The sequence below is a fragment of the Acomys minous genome, assembly GCF_964271855.1.
Source record: "Acomys minous genome assembly, chromosome: 3".
Taxonomy (NCBI): domain Eukaryota; kingdom Metazoa; phylum Chordata; class Mammalia; order Rodentia; family Muridae; genus Acomys; species Acomys minous.
In genome coordinates this window covers 29,228,462-29,248,831 of record NC_140485.1, presented here as the reverse complement: position 1 = coordinate 29,248,831, position 20,370 = coordinate 29,228,462, and the positions used below count along the sequence as shown (strand labels likewise).

General features: G+C 45.3%; 1 protein-coding gene across 5 annotated transcripts in view; it reads left to right on the top strand.

Annotated features, from left to right (window-relative positions):
• NUSAP1 (nucleolar and spindle associated protein 1) overlaps positions 1 to 20,370 on the top strand; it is a 30,205-nt gene that overhangs the window by 4,209 nt on the left and 5,626 nt on the right. For 2 of the 5 annotated variants that reach the window (XM_084776392.1, XM_084776388.1), the window contains exons 2-9: positions 1,540 to 1,608; positions 3,762 to 3,908; positions 6,065 to 6,221; positions 8,461 to 8,559; positions 10,066 to 10,175; positions 13,240 to 13,358; positions 15,113 to 15,270; positions 19,738 to 19,854. In XM_084776392.1, coding sequence (XP_084632518.1) covers positions 1,540 to 1,608; positions 3,762 to 3,908; positions 6,065 to 6,221; positions 8,461 to 8,559; positions 10,066 to 10,175; positions 13,240 to 13,358; positions 15,113 to 15,270; positions 19,738 to 19,854 — 976 coding nt within the window. The remainder of the gene's footprint in view (positions 1 to 1,539; positions 1,609 to 3,761; positions 3,909 to 6,064; positions 6,222 to 8,460; positions 8,560 to 10,065; positions 10,176 to 13,239; positions 13,359 to 15,112; positions 15,271 to 19,737; positions 19,855 to 20,370) is intronic. The other 3 variants (XM_084776389.1, XM_084776391.1, XM_084776390.1) reach the window with 3 other exon arrangements.

Sequence of the window (20,370 nt, the reverse complement as noted above, 5' to 3'; positions counted from 1 at the left end):
AATAGGGTCCTATTCTGTAGCCCAGGCTGGCCTGGAAATCTGAGGGACTTGCTATGCCTGACTACATATGACCTTTTAAAAAAGGAAAGTCAAGTGGCTAGTTGTGGTGACACACGCCTTTAATCCCAGCACTTGGGAGATAGAGACAGACAGATTGCTGTGAGTTTGAGGCCAGCCTGATATGCAAAGTGTTCCAGGACAGCCAGGGCTATTACACAGAGAAACCCGGTCTCAAATCCCCCCTCCTCCAAAGGAAAGTCAAGCAAGGCGGTAGTGGCGCACGCCTTTAATCCCAGCATTTGGGAGGCAGAGGCAGGCAGATCTCCAAGAAGCGCAGCCTGGTCTACAGAGCAAGTTCTAGGACAGCCAAGGCTACACAGAGAAACCCTGTCTCAAAAAAAAAAAAAAAAAGGGAGGGGGATGGCTCAGTGGGATGGCTCAGTGGTTAAGGGGTATTGTCTGCTCTTCCAGAGTTCCAGAGTTCAATTCCCAGCAACCACATGGCAGCTCACAATCTGATACTTTCTTTTGGGCTGCAGGCATACACGTAGACAAAGCACCTGTATATATAAAAGATTAAAAAAACCTTTAGCTGGCCTTGGAGGTGCATGGCTTTAATCCCAACACTCGGGACAGAGGTAGTTCCACAGTGCGATCTGATGCCCTCTTCTGGCGTGCACATCAGACAGAGCACTCATGTCCATAAAATAAATAAATAGATCTTTAAAAATCAACAACAATAAAAAGGAAGGCCAGTCAGATTAGTCTTTGTCTCCCAGGAAAGAACAAGGGAAGCTTCCAGGGATGGGGGGAGGGAGTGGGGGGGGGGGGAGTCTCAGAGGATTGAGCCCCTCATGGCATGCTACCACCTGCCCACAAGAGAAACTGCGCCCTGGTCAGCTCGGTATTCCTGCTGATTTCCTTTCCTCGAAGGTTTACATCCTTCTCTACACTTGAGGCCTCGGGTGTGATTTCCTAAGCATCCGGCTGGGCTGCTTGGTCTGCCCAGGTGCCAGCTATTCAGAGACTGCTTTTTGTTGCAAGGATAAAGTTTATACTCAAGAAGCCTTCCAAGGCAGGTCTAGCTAGCAAAACACGCTCTTGACTACTTTCCCAACTCTTTTCTTTTTTTAAAGATTTATTTTATTTATTGTATATGAGTGCAGAAGAGGGCATCAGACCACATTATAGATGGTTTGTGAACCACCACGTGATTGCTGGGAATTGAACTCAGAACCTCTGGCAGAGCAGGTGGTGCTCTTAACCACTGAGCCATCTCTCCAGCGCCCCCAACTCTTTTTTTAGCCTTCTGTCCACTAGTTGTGTTCCAGCCAAGCTGAGCTTAGTCCCTCATCATCTGTCCTTCGTTTCCTTTGCTTTTTACCCATCTTGTGCTCTGTTTGACCCTTGGCTCCATTCTTAAGCTCTCAGCAGCCCCAGCCATGACATCTGTCTTTTTTTTTTTTTTTTTTTTTTTTTTTGACACAGCTTTCTCGATTATTTGACTTTGACTGTACTGACGAGCTGTTCTTTCTACAGGCAGACAAGTTGTTAAGAGCCTTGAAAGCACACCTGAATCCAGAAACAAGAAAAGAAAATACAGATCAGGTGAGTAATGTTCTTTACTCCTTATTGCCTAGTAAAACAGTCGTTGTTTAGTTAATGAGGAATTAATACTTATTAGTGATGATTTAAGATGTAGTAGAAAGGCCACCACACCTTTTATTATGTGGTGTTATTATCCTTAGCCATAGGACCAGGGACTGAATTGACGTATTATTATTTGTTGTAAACAATGAAAAGGCCATGTTATCTAGTGAATAAGATGTCTTTAAACAAATTTAGAAGTACATGAGTGTCAGGACACATGCTTATAATCCAGTATTCCAGGGACTGAGCAGAAAGTTCTTGAGTTCAATACCAGCCTAAACTAATGTAAGACCCTGTCTTTGTTTGTTTGTTTGTTTGTTTTTTGAGACAGGGTTTCTCTGTGTAGCCTTGGCTGTCCTGGAATCATTTTGTAGACCAGGCTGGCCTTGAACTCACATCAGTCCACCTGCCTCTACCTCCTGAGTGCTGGGATTAAAGGTGTGCGCTACCATGCCGGCTAAGATCCTGTCTTAAAAAGAAAAAACAAACAAGGAAGGCAAAAGTTGAGTATAGGTTGTGAGACATAAGAGACAGCAGGAGAGGAATAGGAGAGAAACGAGACTTAAGCCATAAATACCCAGGTTACATAGCAGATCTGATTTCATTTTCCTTTTTGAGGTTGTTATTAGATTTATTTTATTATATAGGAACAGGATCTCTGTAGGAGCAACAAGTGCCCTTAACTACTGAGCCGTTTCTCCAGCCCCATTTTGTTTCTTTATAAAATGGGGGAGCTGGGGGGTGGGGTGGGGTGGGGGAGGAGTGGGAGGTGGGGGGAGGGGTGCTTTTGGATGCCTTTGGGAGCCAGAAGCGAGAGTTCCAGGAGGCTGTGCGCTGCTGACGTGGGTGCTGGAACCCAGCTTCAGTCTCTGCAGGAGCAGCCACCTCCCCAGCCCCATCCTTGAAAGTTCTAGGGGGGGGCGTTGAGACAAGGTCTCTTGTAGCCCAAACTCCTTAAATTTGCTATGTAGGGGACCCTAACCCTGACCTTCTAATCCTCCTGCTTCTACCTCTAAAATGTTGGGATTACAGGTATGTACATCCATGTCCAGTTTTGACATTTTTACTATTTCTATCCATCTGCTGATCGCTCATTTGTTCTATGCGTGTGAGTCTAGCTGACTAATGTGGCCTGAAACAGAAATCTACCTGCCTCTGCCTCCTAGTGCTGGGACTCAAGGCTCCAGCCACCACTCCTGGCCCATTTGCTTTCTAATATTCCTTATTGTCTCATTGCCTTCTATCCTGAACTTATTTTGCATTAGTTCAGCCGGGCATGGTGGCGCATGCCTTTAACGCCAGCACTCGGGAGGCAGAGGCAGGCTGATTGTTGTGAGTTCAAGGACATCCAAGGCTACACAGAGAGACCCTGTCTCAAAAACCATCGCTCCACAGGTCTATTAAGATGCCTCTTCCTGCTCCCGCGTCTCTGTGTTCTTTAACAACCTCTCTTTGAGCTCTGCGTCAGTTCTTTAATTCTTCAAGATTTTCATGAACCTTGCATCGTTTGAAATCATTCTACTTCTGCTGTAGTGCACCTCTGTTTAAAGTTGATCTGTTTATTTCTTATGTGTCTGTGTGTTTTGCCTTCGTGTATATCTGTAAATTAGGTGTGTGGTGCCCAGGGGGACAGAAGACAGCGTTAGATCACCTGGAACTGAAGTTACATATAGTTAGGAGCAGCCATGTAGGTGCTGGGATTTGAACCCATCTCTTGAGCCTTATTTATTTATTTATTTATTTATTTATTTATTTATAGACAAAGTCTTCCTATGTAGCCCAGAACCCAAGTCTGAAGAGCAACAACCCTCCTCTGCAGCTCTATCTATCTTTGTAGACCAGGCTGGCCTCGAACTCAGGAAGATCCACCTGCCTCTGCCTCCCCAGAGTGCTGAGAACACAGGTGTGTGCCACCACTGCCTGGCACAGTGACTTTTTATATAAGCAGGGCTGTTTTGGATGCTCTGTGTTCTGACCGTATTGTACTCATACTGTACTTTTTACATGAGTTCATGAAAATGCAAGTGCTATTCCTTTACCTGTGACTTTGGCTTAGGAAGCAATTGCTGGTGTACATGCATACATGTTATGGCACACACTGCCTTTTCCAGGATGAAAATCATTCTTCTGCGGTCTCCTGTGATGAGGCTGAGATGCAAGTTAACAGCGAGGAGCAAGCTGAGAGGGAACCAGTCAGTCATGTCACCAAAACGAGGAGGAGGAAGGGCAGGACCATTCATGGAGTCCCTGGCTTCCAGGTGAGTCGCACTGTGCAAACTGAAGAGGAGGCACCACAACTACCATAATCTACCGTAACCGGCACACTGGTGAACTTCCATTTTCACCTTCCCTTATGGTGGCAAATGCCTGTAAGCGCCATGGAAGCACAGGCCTGTGTCTGCTATGCTCCCCACTGCACTCCTGTCCCTAACACTCACTGCACTCCTGTCCCTAACACTCACTGCACTCCTGTCCCTAACACTCACTGCACTCCTGTCCCTAACACTCACTGCACTCCTGTCCCTAACACTCACTGCACTCCTGTCCCTAACACTCACTGCACTCCTGTCCCTAACACTCGCTGCACTCCTGTCCCTAACACTCGCTGCACTCCTGTCCCTAACACTCGCTGCACTCCTGTCCCTAACACTCACTGCACTCCTGTCCCTAACACTCGCTGCACTCCTGTCCCTAACACTCGCTGCACTCCTGTCCCTAACACTCGCTGCACTCCTGTCCCTAACACTCGCTGCACTCCTGTCCCTAACACTCACTGCACTCCTGTCCCTAACACTCACTGCACTCCTGTCCCTAACACTCACTGCACTCCTGTCCCTAACACTCGCTGCACTCCTGTCCCTAACACTCACTGCACTCCTGTCCCTAACACTCGCTGCACTCCTGTCCCTAACACTCGCTGCACTCCTGTCCCTAACACTCGCTGCACTCCTGTCCCTAACACTCAGGAAGAAATTACTGGTATTAAGTATAAGTTAAGTATCCATGTAAGGGGCTGGGGAAAGATGAGCGACGGCTCAGGGGTTAAGAGTACTTGCTGCTCTGGAGTTCAGATCCCAGAAACCATGTGAAAGCCAGATGTGGTCCCACGCACACCTGTAGCTCTAGCTCTGAGGGGACTGCCAGTCTAACTTAAAACAAAATCTCAAAGTTCAGTGAGAGATCCTGCTTTTTTTTTTTTTTTTTTTTTTTTTTGCTTTTTGGGACAGGGTGTCTCCGTGTAACAGCCCTGACTGTCCTGGACTCACTTTGTAGACCAGGCTAGCCTCGAATTCACAGAGGTCCTCCTCCCGCTGCATCCTGAGTGCTGGGATTAAAGGGGTGTGCCATTATGCCTGGCGGAGAGATCTTGCTTTAAAGGAACAAAATGGAGAACAATAGAGAGGGGCCTGCTCCCAAAATGCCCTCCTCTAACATTCACGCATTCGTCACATGCATACCCATACATACACACTGGCACATGCACCCATGTACAATTCATACACAGGGGAATAAATGTGAATGTTCATATATTGTTCATGTAGATGGTCTGCAATGAATATGGAAGAGACCAGCCTGAAGTGTAGTCTTAGGCTTAAGTCCTTCCTCTTTGCTCTGGCCTGGCGATCATCCTGTACGCAGCCTGTCAATGGTGTGTGATCATGTTGAATACCTAGGGGCTTTCCTTACTTGCTTTGACACACAGATTTTACTCTTGCATCTTATTCAAATGAAACTTCTTTTTCCAGCCGTGAACATCTGCAACTATAATCTCAGTGTTGGGGAGGCAGAGGTAAGAGGGTGGTGAGTTCAAGGATACTTTATGCTACCTAGTGAAACAACAGAAATCAATCGTTTTTGTCACATAATATCCTTTCCTCCCTCTCCCTCCTTCCCTCCTTTTCCCTTTGAGACAGGATCTTACTATATAGCTCTGGCTGGCCTGGTACTCAGGATGTAGACTAGGCTCAGTCTAAAAGCATGCCCCACACCACCATGCCGGCTCTCTTGTTGATGGTAGTTTTGTTGTTGTTTTTTGAGACAATGTTTCTCTGGGTAGCCTTGGCTGTCCTGGAACTCAGTCTGTAGACAGGCTGGCCTTGAACTCACAGAACTCCTCCTGCCTCTGACTCCTGAGTGCAGGGAGTGTGTGTCACCACGCCTGGCCAGAAGTTGTGTCTTAGTCTTACTTTATTATCCAGAAAGGAACAAACCTTTCCATTTTCTCTAGTGGCCTCCAGTATCTTCTTTTAAAATTATAGTCTCAGAGCACAGGTTCCAAGAAACACTCAGAAGGCTCATTCACCTATTGTTTTTCTGACCAGTTCCCCCAGCACCTGTGTTCATACCTTTTTTATTTAGAAAGTAGCAATTACTCTCTTGGTTTATTTTTTTTTTCTTTCAAAAATATTTGCAGGACCATTCTGAGATAAAAGGAGATGATTTTACTGCATCCCAGAATCAAGAAAATGAGGAAAACCAAGACCTCCGAAGTACTACAGAAGTTCCTTCTCTGCCAGGCCAGAGCCAAGAAGATGAGAGTGTAGCCTCCTCAGGAAAAAGTGAAATTAGTGGTATGCGCCAACAACTTCAGACTGAAATTGCTAAGGGGACCGTGTGCATTAGTCTCCTAAGAATGCAAACTAGGCCGTTTAAAAATATAGAAATTGAGCCGTGTATGGTTGTATGCATTTAATTCCAACATTTGGGAGGCAGAGGCAGGTGGATCTCTGTGAGTTGAGGCCAGTGTGGTCTACAGAGTGAGTTCTAGGACAGCCAGGACTGTATAATAGAGAGAAGACCCTGTCTCAAAACAAACAACAACAACAAACCCACAAAATTTTTTAAAAGCAAGAAAAAGAACGGGGCTGGAGAGATGGCTCAGAGGTTAAGGGCACTGACTGCTCCTCCAGAGGTCCCAGCAACCACATGGTGGCTCACAACCATCTATAATATGATCTGATGGCCTCTTCTGGCCTGCAGGTATACATGCAGGCAAAACACTGTATACATAATAAATAAATAAGTCTTTAAAAAGAAAAGGAAAAGAACAGAAATTGGTTGCTGTGTAGATTAGGAGCTGCAATTCAAAAGTCAAGTGCCAGTAGCCGTGGTTGTCCGAGATGCTGGGTACCTTCTTTGTTCTTGTACCTTGTAGTGCCTGTGCATATCTTGTTCCTGCTGTCACATGCTCTCTCTGCCTCTGTCATCACAGGACATTTGTTTTACTTATTTGGCCTGTGATAGAGCCTCACACTGCGACTCAGGCTGGCCTTAAACTCATGGTAGTCTTCCTGCCTCAGGCTGAAGAGTCTGTGACTGACTCTGAATCTCTTCCTCTAAGGATGCTGATCTTAGTGGATCACTGCCCACCACACAGCCTGTGTTCCTAAGTGAGTTGTCATCAGAGGTGCTGGAGTCTGGCAACTACTCATCTTTGGAGGAGCACCGGTCACCATAGTCACACTTGGAACTTTTACAAGCAAAAGCTAGAAATAAATGCAAAAGACCACTGAGTCGTATTTAACTTCGCTTGTTATCTCTTACTGGGATCAAACCCAGGAGCTGCAAGCAAGTGCTCAGTGCCTGAGCAACATCTGAGCCATGACCTTTATCCATGTTTCTGGAGGCACTGGGAAGGTCATTGTCTCCTTGGTGACAAGGGAGCCCATTGTGTTCTCGCTAGCCTTTCTGAAGGGCTGAACTGATCTAAACTCCTGCCTGTGTCTTGGATGCGAACAGGGAGTGGTAACACCCACTTTGGCTTTCTCAGTCCTACACGTTCCTTTCTGTAACCCCAACATCTTAGAGACTGAGAAGGTGGATCTCTATAGAGTTTAAGACTAGTCTGTCTGCTCTACAGAATAAGTTCAGGCCAGCCTGGGCTACATAGCAAGAGACTATCTCAAAAAAACAAAACAAAAAACAAACAAAAATCCCAAAATTTAAGCAAAACAAAAACAGATTTTTCTGAAACTTTCTCAACTAACATGTTTTTGTTTGTTTGTTTTTAATTATTTTGTAGGTTTTTTTTTTAATGTATGTGTGAGTTTTGCTTGCAGGTACATGCCTGGTACCTGTGGAGTTCAAGAGGGTGTCAAATCCCCTGTAATTGGAGTTATAGATGGTTGAGAGCAACCATGTGGGTGCTGGGAACTGAACCTGGGTCCTGCAGCAGCAACAAATGCTTAACTGCTGAGCCATCTCTTCAGCCTCTTTAATAAGTTTTAGAAGATCAGACGCTTCAGTTGCCTCTTCCCAACAGCACTTGGTGCTATCTACTTTTATGCCTTAGGAAGCCTGCCAGTTGCCATAGGACATCTAGTGTTAGGCAGGTCTGCCTGGACTCTGAGACTTGCTGGAGGATGGACAGGAAGGATTTAGGGAGGTGATGGCCTATTACAGGGACCCCCAGAATGTCACTCAGATTTCCCAGCTATTCACATTTTACATCTTCCTAGTTTCCTTCCTTCTTTTTTAGTTTTTGGAGACAGGGTTTCTCTGTGTAGCCTTGGCTGTCCTGGACTCACTTTGTAGACCAGGCTGGCCTCAAACTCACAGCAATCTGCCTGCCTTGGCTGTCCTGGACTCACTTTGTAGACCAGGCTGGCCTCAAACTCACAGCAATCTGCCTGCCTCTGCCTCCTGAGTGCTGGGATTAAAGTTGTGCACCACCACCTGGTGGTTTACCTTTTTTTTTTTTTTGGTTTAGTTTTGGTGTCACTTGCTCTGCAAGTGTTCAAATATTAAGCTTCATCTTTGACTATTCAGTTAAACAGTTTAATGGAAAAAATTTTGTATATATTTGTGTAGACAATAAAGATTCAAAGAGGCCTTTGGGAAAAAGATCTCCATGCACAAATCAGTTTTCCAAACTCGGGAACAAGAAAAGGACTACAGTTACTACACCAAGTAAGTTTTGTACATAAAGAAAGAAATCAGCAGGTTGCCCTCCTTCAGACTCTTGTTGAGTAGGCAGTGGTTGACAGCAGCTGAAATCTCGGGGTGGGGATGGGGGAGGGGGGTGGGAGGCAGGCCTCATGGGCCACCCCTCCAGGTTGCTAGCACCTGGTGCTCAGGCTGACTTTCTCAGAGTAAAGTGGCCGTGGCAGTACTTCAGGCTTCAGTCGGCCAGTGTATAACTTGAGAATATTTGTTCCACCACTTAGTACCTGGCGCATGAAATAGCACCCAGCAAGGCTTCAATAAATAGCTGACAGAGTAATGCCTGTGAAGTCCTAGTACATGCTGTACTAAGCAAGCTGGAGGCTTGCTTACACGGTTTTGGACCAGCCTGTTTTATTGTGTGACATTCTGTCTCAATACATCAAAACGACAAAAGCAACTTTGTCATGGCCTTATACTGTCTGACACATGCATTATTATTATTATATATTTAGAATACTGTTCATCATTTACTAGAACTGTAGTAGTGGGGGATAGAGAGAGGCTGCTCTTGCAGAGGACCCGAGTTCAGTTCCCAGCACCTAAATAGAGGCTCAAAACCATCCATAACTCCAGTTTCAGGGGATCTAACTTCTTTTTGAGCACCAGGTGTGCACGTAGCACACATACATATGTGCAGACATAATATTCATATATATAAAATAAAATATATGTAAAAAAGAAAAAGTAATGCAATAATGGAATCTCATAGGGTGGATTTTGGCATACTATATCCTGCTAACCTTGATTAGTTCTAAGTCCTTCGAGCTAAAGTTTTTGCCTTTTGGGCTTTTTTGTTTGTTTGTTTGTTTTTGAGACAAGGTATTAATGTAACCTAGGAGACCTCAGATTCATGTTGTATCCAAGGCTGGCTTTGAATTTTTAATCTTCTTGTTTCTGCTACGATGTTCTGTGTTTATAGGCATATGCCACTGCACTCAGCATGCCCTTCACATTCATAAAGGGATTAAAAAGAATGAGACAGAAACAGTGCTCGCCAAATATAGTTATTGTCTGACATTCATGGAAGACTTTAACTCAGTGCTTTCTCAGCATATTTATAACCTGTCAGTTTTCAGAGACTGGAGGAGTTGGATCTCAATGATAGAGCATGTGCTTAGCATGTAGGAAGCCCTGGATTTTCGTACCCATCACACACATGCGTGATCTATTTTGTAATGATTAAGTAAAGGCCCCTTACCTGACTAAGGTGGAAAGAGACAAATCTCTTGTTACCGAGACCAAGAGGCCAGGGACCTGGTCAGTGGGGACAGTGACTGTGTGACGAGTTCTAAGATGAGCGTGTTTTTCCCTGAGTTTCTGAAAGCTGAAGGTTCTGAAATTAATGTTTTAGCCAAGACAGCATTAAAGTTGAATGTCAGGAAAGTAAAGAGAATAAATGTTGATAAAAACCCAAGAGAACGTTAAAATGTATTTTTATCTTACTACATCTCGTAATTTGGAACATTCTAGACTTTAAGAGGCTTCATGAGGCTCATTTTAAGAAGATGGAATCCATTGATGAATATATTGTGAGAAAAAAGAAACACCTTAAAGAACACAATTCACTTAATGAACTAAAGGTATGCAGACAAAATACATGTGCGCGCGCGCGCGCGCGCGCGTGTGTGTGTGTGTGTTGCCTACATGTAGATATGTGTACCATGTTCCTGCTTGGTGCCCATGGAGGTGAGAAGCAGGGGTTGGCTCCTCTGGAATAGGAGTCATAGATGGTCATGAGCTGCCATATTCATCCTGGAAATTAAACCCAAGTCCTCTGGAAGAATATCAAGTGCTCTTAACCGCTGAGCCATCTCTCCAGCCCTGTCATGTTAATTTGTTTGTTTCTTTTGTTTTTAGAAACAGGGTTTCTCCTTGTAGCCCTGACTGTCCTGGAACTCAATATGTAGACCAGGCTGGCCTCAAACTCACAGAGATCTGCCTGCCTCTGCCTCCCCAGTTCTATGATTAAGGTGTGTGCCACTACCTGGCTTTTCTGCCCCCCCCACCCCCTCTTTCTCCAGGACCGAGTCTCACTATGTAACTCTGGCTGTCCTGGAGCTCACTCTAGACCAGGCTGGCCTCAAAGTTGTAGCGCTACACCTGCCTCTGTAGAGTGGTAGAATTAAAGTCATGTGCCAATACTCCTAGTTGCTTGTTCTTTTTTGTCTTGTTTTGTTTTCTTTGTTTTTTAAGACAGGGTTTCTCTGTGTAGCCTTGGCTGTCCTGGACTCACTTTGTAGACCAGGCTAGTCTCGAACTCACAGCGATCCACCTGCCTCTGCCTCCCAAGTGCTGGGATTAAAGATGTGCCCCACGGCCAGGTGCAGTGGCAAATGCCTGTAGTTATGAAAAACAACAACAATGAAAGAAAGAAAGAAAGAAAGAATTGTGCCCCATCATTACCTGGCAAAAAAAAATTTTAACTAAAAAAAATAAATGAAAATAAAATATCTGTGCATACACATAAAATAATATGCAGAGACAGACACACATAAAGACAGATACCCTCATCCACAGTGGCATGTGTTCTGTTTTCCACATTCATTTTTGCCTTACTTGCATCGAGAATGATTAATTTCTGGCTTAAAAAAAAAAATTCTGGCTCAAGCTTTTCTCTCTAAATGAGGGGTTCATAATGGCAATCTTACAGGGTTTCTATGGTAACAATTCCTTCAGGGTCTTCAGTCTGGTCTTGTTGGCCTAAGTGCTCCTTCAAGTAACAAAAGACAATGGAGCCAACTCTTCTTTGAGTTAGATTTATTAATTAGTAACATTTTAGGAAGTCAATCTTACTGCTCTCTGGAATTGAAGGTACCAGACAGGCTGAGAAACATTCATGTGAGAACTAGTACTATATAACTTGCTATTTTTCAAAATAGATGCAAGCCAGATACAGCATTGAACATTTAAAAAAAAAAGCATGAAGTTTATTTAAAAGGGGTCTGAAGTGGGGCAGTGGTGGCGCACGCCTTTAATCCCAGCACTCAGGAGGCAGAGACAGGCAGATCTCTGTGAGTTTGAGGCCAGCCTGGTATACAAAGCAAGTTCCAGGGTAGCCAGGGCTACACAGAGAAACCCTGTTTCAAACACACACACACAGAGATACAGAATGGAGCTGGAATGATGACCCAGCAGTTATGAGTGCATACTATGATGACTCAGCAGCTATGAGCATATGCTGTGATGACTCAGCAGTTATGCGCATATGCTATGATGACTCAGCAGTTATGAGCGCATGCTATGATGACTCAGCAGTTATGAGCATATGCTATGATGGCTCAGCAGTTATGAGCACATGCTGTGATGGCTCAGCAGTTATCAGCACATGCTGTGATGGCTCAGCAGTTATGAGCATATGCTGTGATGACTCAGCAGTTATGAGCATATGCTGTGATGACTCAGCAGTTATGAGCATATGCTATGATGACTCAGCAGTTATGAGCGCATGCTGTGATGGCTCAGCAGTTATGAGCATATGCTGTGATGGCTCAGCAGTTATGAGCGCATGCTGTGATGGCTCAGCAGTTATGAGCACATGCTGTGATGGCTCAGCAGGTATTAGCACATGCTGTGATGGCTCAGCAGTTATGAGCACATGCTGTGATGGCTCAGCAGTTATGAGCACATGCTGTGATGGCTCAGCAGGTATTAGCACATGCTGTGATGGCTCAGCAGTTATGAGCATATGCTGTGATGACTCAGCAGTTATGAGCACATGCTGTGATGGCTCAGCAGTTATGAGCATATGCTGTGATGTCTCAGCAGTTATGAGCACATGCTGTGATGGCTCAGCAGTTATGAGCATATGCTGTGATGGCTCAGCAGTTATGAGCACATGCTGTGATGGCTCAGCAGTTATGAGTGCATGCTGTGATGACTCAGCAGTTATGAGCACATGCTGTGATGACTCAGCAGTTATGAGCATATGCTGTGATGGCTCAGCAGTTATGAGCACATGCTGTGATGGCTCAGCAGTTATGAGTGCATGCTGTGATGACTCAGCAGTTATGAGCATATGCTATTGCCAGCTGGCCCAGTGGTTCAGGGCACAGGCTGCTCTTTCCGAGGGCTTAGCTTCAATCCCCAGCACCTACATGGAAGCTCACACCTGCCTATAATTCCAGTTCTAGGGGATCTAACACTCTCTTCTGCCCTCCCTGGGCACCAGGCATGCACAGGGTATACAGAGATACGTGCAGGCAAAATACCTATACACATCAAATGAAGAAATCTAAAAATTAAAGAAAAAAGAGAGAGTTTGCTGCTCTTCCAGAGGATTCTTTCTTTCTCTTTCAATTGTTGTTGTTTATTATCTTGAGAATAGGGTCTTACGTTGTGTAAGATAGCCTTGAAATGTCTCTGGATGAGGCTGGCCTTGAACTCTGGAGCATCTTCACCCCAGCTTCCAAGTGGTGGGATTACAGGGACAGCGCCTGCCTGGCGTGAGAACAAGCTCTTACTGTAAAGTTAGAGCGCATGTGTGTCTGTCTGTCTGTCTGTCTGCCGAGACAGCTTTGGGCTGGGCCTCCCTTTCCCAGGAGGCTGTGGGAGGAACCCAGGCCACCATGCTTCTTCCTTTACCCACTTAGCCTTGCTAGATCAAGGCTAAGATTTTAAAATCGTGATTTTTCTTCTTTTCAAAAGCAGCTTGACAAAAAAAGGATAATGACTCCAGTTCCACCAAGAGGAAGGCTCTCTGTCCCATGTACCCCTGCCAGGCAGCAGCTCCCACAGGGCCAGTCAGCCACGAAAATGAATGTCAGGTAAGAAGATGCTCTTGTAAGGGGTTATGTGGGTATAGATGCACACATGCTCACTGGGTGTAAGTGCAGGGCCATGGGTGGGTTAGACAAGGGCTGTACCACTGAGCTATACCCCAGGTGTTCAAATGCGTGTGTGTGTGTGTGTGTGTGTGTGTGTGTGTACATTTGTTGCATAGAGGACACATTGGCATCATGAGCCATCTACGTTTCACTGGAGGCAGAGTCTCTCACTAGGAGCTTCCCTAGCACACTGGTCTAGCTAGTTCACCAGCCCTAGGGATCCAGGGCAGCCTGGTCTAGAACGTGAGTCCAGGACCACACAGCCAGTGGTACAGCAACCCCCCTCCCCCCAAAAAGGAAGACCCCACTCACAAAATAAAGTCAACGTTATATATAAATTTGCTACAAGTGAGCCAGGCACAATGGCATATACCTGTAATTCCAGCTCTCGAGAATGCGGAGGCAGAGGCAGGCAGATCTCTGTGTTCGAGGCCAACATGGTCTACAAAGTGAATCCAGGACAGCCAGGGCTACACAGAAAAACCCTGTCTTGAAAAAAAAAAACAACAACAACAACAGAAGAACCAAACGAAAAACGAAAAACTAGCGAGGACCTCACTAGAATGCTTGTGTGGCATTTGGCGTGGGTGATGAGTGTGTTGGTTTGTACCTCTAGCAGATGAGAGCATTCGAGACAGGGGCGCCCGTTACTTCTCTGTGGCACAATATTGTCCATCCCTTTGACTTGATGTTGCTAGGAGGAAAGGGCAGAAGGTCAGCATCTCTGATTGCTCATGAGCTGTGACTTGAATCCCACAGATGTTCCCCTCACAAAAATACCAGAAAATATACGAATGTATCTTATCTGTCAGCTTTAACCATTTACTATTTGGAGGAATAAGGTGAAAGAGAGGGAGGGAGGAGGGAACGGGAAGATACAAGTGAGGGGATAACAATTGGGATGTAATCTGAATAAATTATAATAAAAAATAATTTTAAAAAAAGATTTATGGGCTGGAGAGATGGCTCAGTGGTTAAGAGCACTGTCTGCTCTTCCAGAGGTCCCAGCAACCACATGGTGGCTCACAACCATCTGTAATGAGATCTGATGCCCTCTTCTGGTGAGCAGATGTGCATGCAAGCAGAACACTGTATATGTAATAAATAAATAAATCTCTTTAAGAAGATTTACGGCCAGGTGGTGGTTGTGTGTGCCTTTAATCCCAGCACTTGGGAGGCAGAGGCAGGCGAATCATTGTAAGTTCAAGGCCAGCCTGGTCTATAAAGTGAGTCTAGGACAGCTAGGGCTGTTACACAGAGAAACCTTGTCTCAAAAAACAAACAAAACAAAATTTTTACTATTTGATGTGTAACAGTATTTGCCTGTAAGTGTGTGTACCACTTGTGTGCCTCATACTTTTGGAGGCCAGAAGAAGGTGTCAGATCCCCAGAACTGCAGTCACAGATGGTTGTGGACTGCCATGTGAGTGCTGGGGACCACACTCGACCCTGTGTAAGGGCAGTCTATACTCTTAACTGCTGAGCTTTCTGTTCAGCTCCTCAAAACTTACTTTACAAACAATGGAAATTAACAAATTATTTGCTTAAAAGCATGTCTTTCATGTGAGAGAGGTTGCTTGACATAGCAGGTATTTAGTGAGGCTCGTTAGCCGGCTGGGATTGGCCCAGTGGAACCATTTACCAGGTTAAAATTAGCCTTAGTCACCCGTCTCCCCTCCTGTGCCTGCATTCAGGTTCTCGGCTGCTACGAAAGACAACGAGCATAAGTACTCACTGACCAAGACTCCAGCCAGAAAGTCTCCACATGTGCCCATCCCTGGGAGTGCTTCCACAGCCCGGGCTGTGCTCAGGACGCCCAGGGGAAAGACCACTGAGAGGAATTCTACTGCAGGTAAGCATGTCTCCTCTACAGTCTTTCCACACATGTAAGATCAAGTGCAAAGGGTCACGGCAGAGCTTTTGTTTATACTGCTGAAGGAAATGCCAGCGACATGAGCTAGAACGCACAGGCCTGCTGCACGGTCCATTCTGCAGAGAAGCAGTCTAAGCTGGTGGCCCTTGCTGCGTCGCTTTCAGCCTTCTAGGATTAAGAGAAGGGTCTTGGAGTTCATCCTCGGTGGTCTCCAGGCCTGTGCTAGGCACAGGGTTCCACACCGCAGACTTCATGGACAGGTTGTGGAAGTTGGAAATGACATGCAGATACTCAACACTCTCGTCTGCTTAGATGCCACTGGGGATTGAACTAGGGCCTTACATGTGCTTAATCGCAAAGGTTCGTTTCAACCCTGCCCAGGTGGTGTTGAAAGAACACTGAAATGGTGATGTCAAGCTTCAAAGCAAAATGTACACGTCAGTGGTAGACACTTATCTATGATGTACATCCCTCCTAAGATTCTCCTTACAGTTTCCTCGAAATGTCAGCTTGATTGCACAGAAAACACCCCCAATTCTAAAGGCTAGAGCAACCCATGTTTTAGTCTAGAGGAGAGCATCACTGGTGATGATGGCTCGTATGGAGTCAGAGGGTCTCTGCGTGGGGTTACGGCCTAACTGAATGGTAAGAAAGAAAATGTCAGGGCTAGGGAGATGCTTAGTGAGTAAAAGCACTTGGCTTTTAAGCACAGGACTTGAGTTCAATTCCTAGAGCCTTTGTCTAAGAAAAGAGAAAAGTTGGATGTAGTGACACACTTATTATAATCAGTGCTGGGAGACCTAGACAGTGGCACCTTGGAATTCATCAATTGGTGAGATCCAGGCCATTGTGAGAGACTGTGTCTCAAGGAAAGACTGGGTGGTACCTGGCCTCACAGTGTGTTCTTGCTTTTCTCTGTCTCTCTGTGTGTCTCTCTTCCTCTCTCTTCCACTCTGTCCCTCTCTCTGTGTGTCTCTCTGCTCTGTTGTTCTCATACACACACACACACACACACACACACACACAGAGTTCAGTAAGTTTGTAGAACTCTTCCCCTAAATGACCTCTCACCTGGCCCTATCATCTTATGCCTTATCCATATCAGCATCAGCATCAAACATTCTGCATTGCGTTCTAAACATGAAGAAATAGCCTAGACAGGAGTGACAACAAGAAAACAGTTAGTGTCTGTATCATTTCACAAAGGGCTCAAGCCTCAACAGCACCTACTTCACAGTAACAAGAGAGTCCAAAGTCTTCAGAGATAAAGATGCGAGGCCCAGCCTGCAATCCCAGCACTCGGGTGGCAGAGGTGGGAAGATCGCTGTGAGTTCGAGGCCAGCCTGGTCTGCAAAGCGAGTCCAGGACAGCCAAGGCTACACAGAGAAACCCTGTCTCGAAAAACAAAACAAAAAAATTTAAAAATTAAAAAAAGACATGAAACCCAGACCAAAATGCTTCCCTCATTCAGAGTGGTCTCTGTTAAGTAATTCAGGGCCTCACTAAATGAGATGTTATTTTGGTTCCCTCTCCCCACCTTTACCAGATTTGAATCTTACAGTAATTTTTTTATTTTATTTTTTATTTTTTGGTTTTTTAAAACAGGGTTTCTCTGTGTGGCCTTGGCCATCCTGGACTCACTTTGTAGACCAGGCTGGTCTTGAACTCACAGCGATCCACCTGCCTCTACCTCCCAAGTGCTGGGATTAAAGGCTTGCGCCACCACACCCAGCATAGTAATTAATTTTAACTCTGATTTCCTTTTCCTGTGACTTCATTCACTCAACAGAATGTTTCAAGATTTAAACATGTAACGTATTTTAACAGTATTTCAGTGGTATGGATATATTTCAGTTTATACCTCCAGAGCACATCATATGCTATGAAAATGCAAGAATTTCTTTTAGACACAGGACCAAGACTCGTGTCCTGAAGGGTGTATACCACCTCCTGTTCTCACTGCACTGTAATGCACCCCGACTCTGACAACTACCATGAGCCATTGCTCCAGTAGATAACTTAAAGTCTCTCTTGTGATTATTTAGCTAGGTTTTTTTTTATTTTAGCCTCTCCTTCTCAAATGTTAACATTAAACATGACTGAGTAGCTTCCCCTGTGAAGGGGAAGAAGTATAAATGTGGTAGATACTTGGTGTTCAACTACAGCAGTAAGGCATGAGAAATTATACCATCCTCACCTTAACTCTATGAAACAAAAAGTCATATTGTTAAATAATAGCTTTTAGTAACAACTAGAGGTACAGATCTTTTCCCCATATATTATTGGCTCTTTTTCTCTATTTTAATTAATAACTGCATAGTCAGGCACAGTGGCGCATGCCTATAATCTCAGCCTTCAAGAGGCAGAGGCAGGTGAATCTCTGTGAGTTCGAGGCCAGCCTGCTCTACAAAGTAAGTCCAGGACAGCCAAGGTACACAGACAAAACCTGTCTTTAAACAACTCAAAAACAAATAACAAGAATAATTTTTTATTTTATTTATTTATTTGAGACAGATTTTTACACTGTTCCAGTCTGGCCTGGTATTGACTGTGTAGCCCAGACTGCTCTCTCCCTCACAGATCTCTGCCTTGGCCTTCCAAGTACTGGGATTATAAATGTGCTGACTTAGTTAGTTGTTATTTAATTACCTGTATGTATCTGTGGTTAAATGAGCACATGAATACAAGTACCCACAGAGGCTGAAAGTTCCCCCTGGAGCTAGAGTCACAGGAAGTTGTGAACCATCTGATGTGGAGGGAATTGAACTCAGGTCCACTGGAAGGACTTGTGGGCTCCAAACTGCTCTAGTCCTCTTTTCATCTTTTTTTTCCTTTTCTTTTCTTTTTTGAGACAGGATCTTGTATAGCTGAGGCTGTCTTGAGCTCCTGATCTTCCTGCCTTTGCCACTCAAGTGCCACAGTTATAGTTGTGCCCCATCAATCCCCATGATACATGTGTGTGCATGCACATGCATGTGAGCCAGGAGTCAGAGGCCAGCTCGTGGGACTCACAAGGGCTGCATCTCCGGACCCTGAGCCATTTCCCCTGCCCTCAGCCCTCAGCTGTGTCAAGGAGTCTATGCTCCCAGAGGATCGTGGGAAAGGTCTTACCATTCAGAATGCTCGGGGGCTGCTAACTGGGGAAGGATCTCAAAAGTTCGCATGCCCCATCGAGATCGACTACCCGGCTTGCCTGCTTTTTTGCCCCTCAGCTACAGGAGATTACTCTGCCTGTTTGGGCTGCTGTCATAAGCTACCAAAGACTGAGTGGCTTATGACAAAAATGTCTTAGCTGTGGAGGCTACTTCAGGGCTCTAGTGCTACTCAGAGCTAGTAAATGTCTTAGCTGTGGAGGCTACTTCAGGGCTCTAGTGCTAATCAGAGCTAGTAAAGGCCTTTAGGTGCCGCGCTGTTGGGTTCTAGTTGTGCAAATGGCAAACTAAGCGTCCCAGTCACTGTCCCATTGCTGTGAAGAGACAAGGTAATTTTTATAAAAGGAAGCGTTTAATCAGGGGCTTGCTTCCAGTGTCCTCTTGGCAGGGGGCATGGTGCCAGGAGCTGAGGCAGCAGCAGGCAGGCGTGGTCCTGGGAGAGGAGAGGAGAGGAGAGCCCTGCATTCTCGTCAGCAGGAAGCAGGAAGCAGATGTCTGGGATTGCTGTGGGCTTCTGATACCTCAGAGCCCACTCTCAGCGATGCATGTCCTCCAGTGCCGCCGCTCCTCCTCATCCCTCTGAAGCAAGGAATCCACTCCCTGAAGGCTAAGCACTCAAATACAGGAGCCTGTGGGCGCCATCCGTCCCGACCACCACGCTGAGCTGGCATGCATCGTAGGGGTTCTTGTACTGCACTGCCCCGTCCGTGGGGATGACTCCTCGGTTTAGATTTCCATTTCACCATGGAATCAAAAACATTTCATCTGTGATATAGATCTTTTTAAATGGTTTAAAGATTTATTTATTTATCATGTACACAGTGTTCTGCCTGCATGTGTGCTTACACACCAGAAGAGGGCACCAGATCTCATTATAGATGGTTGTGAGCCACCATGTGGGAAATGAACTCAAGACCTCTCGAAGAGCAACTGGTGTTCTTTACCTCTGAACCATCTCTCCAGCCCCATATTTCTAAATGGTAAAATGTGTAATTTGTGGAGTTACAGAGATAGCTCAGCAGTTCAGAATACTGGCTGCTCTTCAGAGGACCTGGGTCAATTCCCAGCACCCATGTGACAGCTCACACTGTCCGTGACTCCAGTTCCAGGAGGTCCAATGGCCCTCTTAAATCTCTGGGCACTGGCATGCATGTGGCACACAGACATACATGCAGATGGAACACTCACACACATAAAACAAATCTAAGAAGTAATATTTTAAACGCTATATTTTTTTGTTTTAATAATAAGTTATTTGGTGTTTTGTTTGTTTGTTTTGTTGTTTGTTTTTCAGTTATTACTTCATTTAAGTTGACAACTGAAGCAACCCAGACTCCATGCTCTAGTAAGAAAGCAGTATTTGATCTCAAAGCAAGCTTGTCCCGTCCCCTCAACTACAAGCCACACAAAGGTATGTGGGGTTGTGTGGAAGGACAAGGCTGGTAAAAGGCTTTAAATAGTTCTGCGTCAGAACATGTCAGATCCTGCAGGTGTATGTGCGTGTGTGCACTATTACAGTACATACAATAGTAAAGTGATTCCTTGGCAGGCATAAGGCTCCAGAATTGATCCCCAAACACTGTAAAACAAGAGGGAAAAAAATTCTGTGACTTGGAGGAAATCCGACCATGTAAATTTCTGCCCCTACTTCCACATGAACCCCTGACTTAAAGATTTTCCATTGAGCAAAAACCAAAACTTTTCAGCTAATCAATGTCAGCTTAAAGGTAGTCTGTGTACACTTTTCATCTTTGGCTATTAATTATAGGCTATTAAATAAAGGTGTCGGACATGGTGCCACACGCCTTTAATCCCAGCACTCCAGTGGCAGTGGCGGGCGGATCTCTGTGAGTTTGGGGCCAGCCTGGTCTACAAAGAAAGTTCCGAGACAGCCAGGGCTATAGAGAGAAACCCTGTCTTAGGAAAA